At 37.4% G+C, this 11,363-nt stretch overlaps 1 protein-coding gene across 1 annotated transcript in view; it reads right to left on the bottom strand.

Moving 5' to 3' along the window:
- Window positions 1–11,363, bottom strand: part of PARD3B (par-3 family cell polarity regulator beta) — a 201,918-nt gene that overhangs the window by 128,882 nt on the left and 61,673 nt on the right. The window contains exon 7 of the mRNA XM_008585465.1: window positions 6,913–7,098. Coding sequence (XP_008583687.1) covers window positions 6,913–7,098 — 186 coding nt within the window. The remainder of the gene's footprint in view (window positions 1–6,912; window positions 7,099–11,363) is intronic.

Raw genomic sequence — 11,363 nt, forward strand, 5'->3', positions numbered from 1 at the left:
ACACATACAGTATGTGTGTATATATACACAGTGTGTATATATATATCTCAGCATTTATGTATGTGTGTATATACATACACATGGGTATTTGTAGGATATATATACATATCAAAGCTATATTCATCTTCATTATGGGTATTTGTAGGATGTGTGTGTATGTATGTATATAGGTATGTATATGTGTGTGTATATATATGTATATGTATGTATATCCTACAAATACCCATAATGAAGATTAATATAGCTTTTCAGGAAAAAGGTACTATTTCAGAGCCAAAGCATCATTATCATGGCATATCAATTAGGACTACCAACTCATATTTTTTCAAGCCCACCGTGACAATCATGGAGTCTAAAACAAACATCGAAATGATACAGAGTTCCCAAATTTTATTCAGCATAGTATAAATTTATTTCTTATTTGCAAGTCCACGCATGAAATAAAAATGCAAAAGTGATAAAGATCAGCAAGAAAAGCAATGACAGATGCTGGTATTAGGGATTTTAAAAGTAATGCTATATCCTATTTTTATAAAGTAGTTACTACTGTAGAAAATTCATAAATGATGAGTCTGACTGAATTAACATATGGTAACATTTGTGTGCGGCCTTTTTTAAAAAAAGGAAATTGGTTAAAAATATATTTTTGTTATGTTTAAGTTAACAGTTTCCTGGTTTTAAAGGTAGAACTCTTATTGGGCTTACAGTGATTATGAATTTATGAATTTTTCCAAACAAAGTTCCTGCTTTTAGTTGTCCATAAAATGTATCACATCTTTGTGGTTAAGGATGAAATGTTAGTGCTTGGCTTATTACAACTGAGGATTTGCAATGGAGCCATTTACACACTCAAACTGTCTGGTCCTTCTGTCAGAGGTAAAAGCTTGGAAGACACCGACTACCAGTAAGGATCCTCAAGGTTCTCTCACCAGTAGAAATGTTATCAATTTTAAGAAAAATGAAGAGTTGAAGAAATCATTTAACATTAGTGTTCCTTAAAAAGCTGTCCCTTTTATCTTCCTTTGAACTCATTAATTATAGATGTGCCACATGATTTATAGACACCGGCAGAGATGGAGGTGGAAATTACTCACACTGAGAACTCCTATTGGACTCCTGTTAAGTAGTTTGGATGCTGTTAAACGTTCCATATTACAAAGAAACATGAAGATTCAGGATCAAGTGCCATGTTCCCAGATACTGCAGAGCTGTTCAAATTCTCTCCAAAAATTCAGAGTTTAGTCATTTTAAAATATTGAGGTTGCCTGTATTAGTAAAATTCTTTCTTTTTACCTATTACTAAATAGCATAGATTATAAAATTCTGCATCTTTTAGAAGGAGCGTCCCAAATTTTCTAAGCACATAAGAATCAAATTACATAAATTATGTCTTTTTCATATTCTCAGTGCATGCATTTGAAATTAGATATGTCAGGCATTTTTCTTTCATTTAATTTCATCATCATCAAGTAGTATTTATTAAGCACAAGCCTGGCTAATTTATTTTCTAGAGAATAACAGATATTCTTAAATTCATTCTCTCTATTTAAGAGTCCTTAAATAATCTACCTAATATGACACTTTTACCATTAGCAAAAACTGCCTTTAAATTTTAATTTTTACCTTATGATTTCAAGGTTTCAATAGTACACATTCCATTCCCAACGTCAGTATATTCAAATAAATTGTCACTCAGAACTGGTACAACAGATTCCATGGGATTTTTATTCTTACTACAGTATGTTAATATCTTACCTAACTTAAAAAAAATACCAGTTTTCTAGTTATATATTTTTTTTCTAGAAGTGATTCTTTAAGGTAGGAAAATAAGCAGTTTAAATGAGTATAATCAATAGATGTAAAAATGCATTTTTGCTAGAAAATTTTTAGTTAATATAGTACATCAAAAGCGAAGCAAAGGAAAGCCACTGGTCTCAGAATTCAAAATGTTTAGCAAATGAGTATGAAAACATCTAAGGTCTGCAAGCTGATCATTGAGACTTTCTTTGTACATCCCTGGAGAAAACAGAAAGCAAATTTTTTGTGGGTTTGGGGGAAGGGGAATATTTTTCTCCAGGTATTTTTTCCTAACTGCAACTCTTGATCTTAGCCAAAAGGCCGAGAAGCAATCTAACTGCAACAAAGACAGTATTTCTTTTTATTTAGAAACACTGCCACCACAGTCACTTTAAACTCCAACTACAAAAGAAAAATTTTAGAAAATTTCATTCCAATCATAGTTCTCATTTCAGGAGAACTTAACACATATAGTTGTATCTAGAATATTTTATTTCTAGAGGCAATTAAACTGTACTTCAGGGACAAATGCCAAGGAAGGATGACAAAAACTCAAATGAAACCACAAACATATAATGCATGTCACTGTTTAAGCACATGAGCATCAATACTCTAAGAAGTAGTATTTTGCTGTGTGGTCAATGGTCACTTTGTTCACTAACAGGCACAGCTGAAAGCAAGGCTTCAGAGGGGCCTGCAAAGAGCTCCTTTTGCCTAATCACCCCAAAATCCCAAGTGCTATGGCCTGACATATGCAAGACAGAGTTTCTGGGCTTTATTTCTTAATATGCAGACATGAAGCTAAATATTAAGATGAGATTAAATATTTGAATAATTCTTAATAGGGTAAAAATATTGTTCAGTTTCTCCTTAGAATGAGTCAGGGACTCACTTTTAAGAGGGCATCGTAGCATAACTGGATGCTCTTATTTTCAAATATAATTTATGTCTCTACTAGAAATAATTCAAATAAGATATGAAATGATAGAAAGCAGTAGCCTGAGAGGTAAGGGGGAAGAAAAGGGAGGCCATCAATTAGTGTCACAGCCATTCCGTGGTTTTATGTCTGGCAAGAAGTAGCCTATCTTTGTTTATACCAACAGAAGCCCACAGGAAAATATAACATACAGAATCCACAGGAAGAATTTGGTCATACTTTTCAAAAGTAGTTTAGTTTTCAAAACTCCACTTTCCCTAAAGGAAAAAACACCTTGAGAACCAATTAGTAGTATGAAGAGCCAGGAGAAAAATATTGTGCTCTGGTAAAAAGATTATTTTGTTGATTTCAGGTAAAAATCTAGGGCCAGATGCTAGTGTGGAAATTCCCAATTCTTATCTACTCTTTGCTCCAGGGACACTGCAGTCTGTTACTTTTGTATCTTCTCAACAGGGACAGGAACAAAGTCTCAAAACAATTTTTTAAAGACATAATCCTGAATCATAGACTGGGTGGCAATTTTTTTAGGAGTAAAAGTGGATTATTGGAACAGAAAAAGGAGAACAGAAAAATACTTTTCTGTTTTTCCTGGTTAATCAGATTTCTTGTGAGCAAAAATCAGGCCTCTACCCTTTACACTGCAAAAGGTAAACAAGACAAATGGATACTAAACATTCACAACAAGGCTAAATTCATGATTGATGTCTCTTACTGTTTAAGATCAGCTATAAATATGCTGTCCAGTGGTTTTTAATGGTGTGATTGTCTGACTCAGCAGACCAGTGTCAGGAAAGAAATTTACATAAATGGAAAGTGAAATCTTTCTACAAAAAGCAGGACTGTTAGAAACTGCTTAGGTAAGGAGATGCTCACTTACGCAAACATGGATATACATATTAAACCTGCCTGCCAATATATGCTTGAACTTAAGTTATTGCCCATAAAAACGCTAAGATGTTTGCTTTTAATTTCCAAAAAGTCATCTCAGTTTCAATTTTACTTGGAATAAATTCTGCAAATAGAGCTGTCATTAAGAATAAGAATAATAATAGCAGATGGGTATCCAAAGACATGACCAAGGACTCATCTTCAAACAGCACATGTTTAGATGGCTTGGCTAAGGACGATAAGCACAATACAAGACAACTCCCGGTGATGGGCCCCGCTCCCTAGGAAAGTGAGCGGATATATGAAAGAGCTTTTGTCTCAGTGCAGCACAGTTCTGGAGTCCGACTGCCTGGATTTGAATCTTAGTTTAAACAATTCCTGGCTATGTAACCATAGAAGAGGCACTAACCACTCCAATCTGTAATTTCCCCTTTGATAAAATGGCATGATAATAATCTAATGTGAATATGAAGAATAAAATTAGAGAATCCACCTAAAACACTTATCTTAGTGTCCAACATATATTAAGCACAACAAATGTTAATTGCTATTGCTATTGTTGCTATTACTATTATTCCCCTTTTGTTCCTAGTTTCATATTTCTGAGCTAGGTTGGAGAGTTTTATAGATTGGATGACTGCCCTCAGTTGTTAACCCTTCATGGCATCCACACCTTTGCTACAGCTTCATTGTGGGTGGAGTGTGGTTTTCCACGGTTTGACCTTGGATTCAGCTGTATGACTTTCTTTGGACAATGGCCTGTGTGTGAAGTGACAGAATGATTGCCCTCAGTTGTTAACCCTTCATGGCATCCACACCTTTGCTACAGCTTCATTGTGGGTGGAGTGTGGTTTTCCACAGTTTGACCTTGGATTCAGCTGTATGACTTTCTTTGGACAATGGCCTGTGTGTGAAGTGACAGTGAGCCAGTTTGGAGCCCAGGCATTAAGAGGCTTCACCCACTGCCACTGGTCCTCTGACACTTTATGGCATGAGAAAAACATGCTTCAGCTAGCCTGCTGGTCCAACGGGTAGGTAAAGCATGTGGGGCACACTCAGACCTGTAAACCTACAGTGTGATAAAGAGACACTCCAGCCTGAATCAGAATCCTCCCATCCCCCACCCCACTCCCAGGTGCTCTGCAGAGCCATGACAGAAATAAAAGCTTACTGATGTATATTACCGAAACTTTGTGATTATTTCTTACACAACAAAAGCTAACTGATCCAAAAAATGAATTAAAGAGTTGTTTATCTATAATACATTTCCCAAGAAGACACATGCTTCAGCAAAGCCAGAAGCCAGGAGTGCCCCTGTGAAGTCTCACTAGGCCTTCTTGGCTTTGCTGTGGGAGAGGGAACACATCTTTAATATCAAGAGTATTTTATTTATTTTTCATGTTTTGCTTTCAATGTGTTATAATTCATTACTGCCACCACTCATTTTGATGCTCCAGTTGTCCCTGATTTGGCCAGTGGCCTTCAAGCAGGCTCCTGCGTCCGTCTGACGTGGCTCCACCGCGTTCTGAGCACTTTATTTTTTCTCTCGACGCCCCCTCCCACCCCTGACCCCCCTCCACCAGCCCCTGATAGCCCCTGTTCTCTCTGCTTCTCCTTTTTTTTTTCCTCTTGCTGGTTTATTAAAAGTCCCCACAGGGCTTGACTTTTTCTTTTCCACCTGGTGCTCTGCAGCTTCCTGGGCCCTCTGGTCCGGATGCTGAGGAGCCGGCGTCGGCGCGGCGGTGGGAAGATCGGCAAACACCTTGAGGTCCTCCTCCTCGGAGGTGACTCCGGCTTCCTCCTTCTCGTAGACATTCCCTAGCGCGTTGCTGGGCCTGCCAGCTGGGGGCCGGCCTGAGTCCTTCAGCAGGGCTGTCTCCCTTCTGGGGGGCCGAGGGCTCCCTGCGGGGGAGCATGCGTTCGGGGCGGTACTCAGCAGCCCAGCCGCGGCACAGTGGCCTGCAGGGACTCGAGGGCTTGTCCCCCCTCCTCAGATCCACGGAGATCCCAATGGTCCGAGCCAGCTTCTCGTGGGTGCCGCCCCCCCTTAGCTCCTCCAGGCTGACGCCCCTGCCCGCGGGCACTTTGGCGTGACCTGCACCGTGGGGCACCTCGCGGACCTTCCCGCCAGCTGGTTGAATCGCGGGGCCTCGCGCCGCCGCCAGCCCCAGAGGGACTTGAAGATCATGCCATTCCGGCTGGGCGCCCTGGCTGCCGGTGGCCCTCCTCGCAAGACAGCGGTGGAGCAGAAAGGGATATCAAGACCTTATAGGCACTGGGCTAAGTAAGCATTTTACATGTGTTATCTCTTTTAGTCTTAATAGTCCTAGGAGATAGGCACTACTAATCTTACAAATGAGGAAACTGAGGCATATGGAGGATGAGCAACTTGCCTTCTTCACAGAGGGAGAAAGAAGCTAAGGTAAGATTCAGACCGAAGTAGTCTCATGTCATGGCAGGAGATGATGATGATGGTGATGAGAGATGAAAACATGTATCCCCCTATAATCACCTTACTGCTTTCATCGCATTGTGTGTATTAATTTATTTAATCTTTAGAACCCTACGAAGCAGGCATTATTGATGATCTCCATTCTACAGAAGAGGAAATAAGAGACCGCTGGTCAAGTTCCTTGCTGCATTTTCACACAGCCAGCAAGTGGTGGGGCTGAATTTGAACACAGCCAATCCAGTTAACCACTATACTGTGTTGATAGCCACAATCACATTGCCCACCCCAACATGAAAGGGCAGAGTCATGATCTTCCTTTTCTTTTGGAAACGGATAAGATTCTCTGAGTGTTTAAAAGCAAATATGCTCTCTGGGCACCACAGTTATCCTCAAGTGTATAAAATGTGATAAATGACCTTTAATTTACAGTACAATCACTCTCAGGCTCCACTGAGCTTTTATTCTTGCAAGCACCATTTTCTTATTTGCTGCCTTTATGTTTACTTGATTTTAGTTTTGTTTTTTGATTGTGTATTTTTAGCCTCAACGCTGTCAGGTTACAAATTCTGAGGAGTCCTAACAGAGTAATAAGGAGGACGCAAAAAAGAATGTTAATTGTGATGGGTTTTTAGAACTATCTCTAGGAAGTAAAAATAACTTACGGTATGAAAACAGCCAATTGTTCCACAGATCTGTTCACACACACATTTCTTGCATCTGTCAGGAAAGCCTCAGTGGTCTGAAGCCTTCAGACACTTTCTTCATCCAGTCCCCAAGCACAACGGCCACATCTTTAAGTACCTCCTCACAGCTGTTGGCAAACATCATTAATACCCACCTTAAAAGCGGCACCTCCATGGATGATGGATTTGATAAAAATCCCCAAGTCTGTTCCAGTTTCTCGGGATTTGTTCCCTTTCAAGCTCACCCCAAGGCCAGCAGAACCAGAATCATTCAGGGGGATCTCAAAGGTGAGTTGCTCGGTTGTCTCCAGGTAGAGCGCATAGCAGTCGGGTTCTCCTTTCTGTTGGGAAATGCACAGGGAAAAAAGAAGAGAAGAAAGCAGATTACTACTTCACACTCTCAGTTGACCAAACACAGATGCAATTGGTAAGACAGGATGACTAGACCCCTTATATATGTCATCCTGCTACTGGCAGGTGAAGGCTGGTCGTCTCTGTGCCGGGGGCCACCACATCCAGGGAGTGGGGGAAGAGCTCTCATGGAATAATATTTGGTGTGGTCAACAGAGAGGATCATTTGGTAAGACAGAGTCATGCAATATGAAACATCCCAGAAGCATTTGGAAATTCAGCAGAATATTCTCAATAATTAAACAGGCTGGACATTAGACTTAGAAAATCAGACTTATGTATCAGAAAAGGTCTTGGAGATAATGTAGTCTCAATATCTTCATTTTAAAGATGAAGAAACAGAGCTTAATATGAAACATGTTAAAATTTGGGGGAAATATTTGGCTTGTATAATTTTACAACATCATTTACGATGGAAACAATGCAATTGCTAAAGACTGTCAATAGCACACAGATCACCAAAGAAATAAAATGTTATGTTTATTTATTTTAAATAAAATGTGATTTATAATTGATATCACTGAATTAAGTTTTATTTTGTCAAAATTCATGTTTTAAGCCTGTATCTTTGAGTAGTATAACTGCCTTTCAGTTTTGAACCTAAGCAAAAATGATTATGCACAACAAATATTCATTTCCTCTATGACAAATGACACCTAGTTGTAAGCATACTGTTCTCAAGAAATACAGAGCATGGTGGCCAAAGGCATATTTAGGGCTCAGATCTCCAGGGAGAAGTGTGTGGTTAACCATATTTGGTCCCTAGTGTTTTCAAATATGCAGTAGTGAGAATAGACAAGTGATGTCCACATGATAATCTTTACAGGTAACCCTTCTGCAGTCTGCTCAGGCTTGCAGAAATGTGAAACTCTGCCACGGAGTTTAACTGAAAAATCTGAAAATGAGATATCCCTGGAAACCATCAACTCATTCTAGGTCAGTAGTTCCTTCCTCCCTATAATTATATTTAGAGACTCTGTCTTAAGGTCACTTTGAGGGGAATCTTATGTAAAATTACATATTTAAAAAATTACTATGAATGTCTGAATGTCAGTCACAAATAACTTTGAAATTAGAAGTAGCAAAGAACCCATAATTAAAACAGGATTAAGGGGTCTGATCATAGCCAGATCCACTGACATGGCATTTTCAACCCCTACCAAAATAGAGAAAACCCATGTCTAACTTTTAAAGAAAGTTATTTATTTAATTTCATTGTAAATGAAATTAGCTGTAAAGATTTTAACAATAAGTTGTTTGAGAAACTTTATTGCTTAATTTAATAAACCTACTACAGGTTAGCTCTTTTAACTAAATCATTATATTATTATATAAGAAACAAATCTCATTATTTGATTCAAACTAGCCATCTTTTTTCCATTGGAATGCCAGAGTTTAATACTAAATGTAAACTATTAGCCTTCATCTTTGTCTTCCCAAATACCCAACTTAGAATCCATAACATTTCATAATCATTTATGTTTCCAGGCCTCTCTGGGATTCGCTTAATTTCAGTCTAATAAAGTTCTGCTGAATTAAAGTGGAAATTAAAGAACTGTTCTTACTCTAAGTTTGTGACCACCATTTTAAGAGAAACCCTAGAAAGCTTCTCTGGCTTATATCTATCAGAGACAGACTAGTTTTGTGACAAGGACTAGTTTTGCTTTAGTAATACCTTCAAACCACTTTATTCTATGATTGAATCAGTTTTCTTTTGGCAATTGTGTTTAATTCTTTGTAAGATTACAACCACTATTTGCACTAATACCTTTCACTGATTACATACATGGCAGAATAAAAATAAAGATCATATGGCATTATAGTTTACTTTTCATTTGAGACTTTTTTTGTAGTTCCTTCCTCCCTATAATTATATTTAGAGACTCTGTCTTAAGGTCACTTTGAGGGGAATCTTATGTAAAATTACATATTTAAAAAATTACTATGAATGTCTGAATGTCAGTCACAAATAACTTTGAAATTAGAAGTAGCAAAGAACCCATAATTAAAACAGGATTAAGGGGTCTGATCATAGCCAGATCCACTGACATGGCATTTTCAACCCCTACCAAAATAGAGAAAACCCATGTCTAACTTTTAAAGAAAGTTATTTATTTAATTTCATTGTAAATGAAATTAGCTGTAAAGATTTTAACAATAAGTTGTTTGAGAAACTTTATTGCTTAATTTAATAAACCTACTACAGGTTAGCTCTTTTAACTAAATCATTATATTATTATATAAGAAACAAATCTCATTATTTGATTCAAACTAGCCATCTTTTTTCCATTGGAATGCCAGAGTTTAATACTAAGTGTAAACTATTAGCCTTCATCTTTGTCTTCCCAAATACCCAACTTAGAATCCATAACATTTCATAATCATTTATGTTTCCAGGCCTCTCTGGGATTCGCTTAATTTCAGTCTAATAAAGTTCTGCTGAATTAAAGTGGAAATTAAAGAACTGTTCTTACTCTAAGTTTGTGACCACCATTTTAAGAGAAACCCTAGAAAGCTTCTCTGGCTTATATCTATCAGAGACAGACTAGTTTTGTGACAAGGACTAGTTTTGCTTTAGTAATACCTTCAAACCACTTTATTCTATGATTGAATCAGTTTTCTTTTGGCAATTGTGTTTAATTCTTTGTAAGATTACAACCACTATTTGCACTAATACCTTTCACTGATTACATACATGGCAGAATAAAAATAAAGATCATATGGCATTATAGTTTACTTTTCATTTGAGACTTTTTTTTTAAGTCCTTGACATCCGAGAGACAAAAATACAACAATAACAACAAAACAACAATAAAGTAGTAGCTTAACAAAGACTGAGAGGTCCGTTATAAGTGCTTACACATATTAATGCACAACTCTTCACAACAAAGCTGTGAGATTTCTTATCAGGCCCATTTTACAGATGAGGAAACTCAAGTGAACAGCAGATAAATACCATGTCTACAGTCCATAAGACTTATTAATGCAGGAGCTTTGTGGAGCCCAAGCAATGTGGTTCCTGTGTCAGACTCTTTTTTTTTTTTTAAAGAGAAGGGCTCTGAGTTGTGCGTTACATTTTCATGTTCTACGTTATTCTTTACTTAACAAAAGCATTGAACTTTGAGGTGTTACATTGTTCATAGATAAAAACATGATGTGAAGTATGCTTATGTTATTTTTTATTTTTTAAATTTATTTAGTGGACAAATAGAAATTATACTTATATTTATGATGTACAACAAGATGTTTTAAAATATGTATACATTGTGGATTGGTTAAATTAAGCTAATTCATGTATGCATTACCTTACATACTTATCATTTTTTTTATTGTGAGAACATTTAAAATCTCTCTTAGCAATATTCAAGTACATAACACATTGTTATTAACTATAGTCACATGTAGAACAATACCTCTCTTGAGCTTATTCCTACTATCTAACTGAAATTTTGTATCCTTTGACCACCCTCTCTCCNTCTCTTGAGCTTATTCCTACTATCTAACTGAAATTTTGTATCCTTTGACCACCCTCTCTCCCATCTTCCCCATCCCCCGGTAAATATCATTCTACTCTCTGCTCCTATGAATTCTACTTTGTCAGAATCTTAATTGCTATACTGTACTGTACCCTTGTCCCAACTTTTGTGGATGACCACGACTTGACCTAACTGCAAGAAATTCCAGGACAGATTCCTACAATGACAGTAATACACCATGTGATTTACATTCTCCACCCAACTACAGTTATGTTTTATATCTTTCTCATGCTATATCAGGCTCAAGCCATAATTAGTGCTCTCTAATAATAGCAAACTTCCCAATGGAGAAGGAAGCCATTATGGTAGTTAACACAGCCATTTCCTCTGTTAGAAATAAATGTCCCTTTACCTAATGTACAAAAAAATCAATATGCTGAATGCCTCCCTCCAATAACCTTGGTTCAACCAGTAACTCTAAAAATTAAAATCAAATCTTGCCAGAAAACATTTTGTAGCAGAATGGAGAGGGTTATAAAGTATTCTCAGGTGCCCCAAATGCAAGACCTTAGTGATATGACGAACCCAAAGGTAGTGGAATACCTAGACCTTCAACCCTCCCTGGCTTCTGTCTTTCAGACAAGAGCTCTTTCTATGCTGTGTCCACAATATCCCTTGCTTTTCCACTCACAGATATACAGACCAAAAAAACAAACAAA

This window comes from Galeopterus variegatus, unplaced genomic scaffold (genome assembly GCF_000696425.1).
Source record: "Galeopterus variegatus unplaced genomic scaffold, G_variegatus-3.0.2 Scaffold3583, whole genome shotgun sequence".
In the NCBI taxonomy this organism is placed as follows: domain Eukaryota; kingdom Metazoa; phylum Chordata; class Mammalia; order Dermoptera; family Cynocephalidae; genus Galeopterus; species Galeopterus variegatus.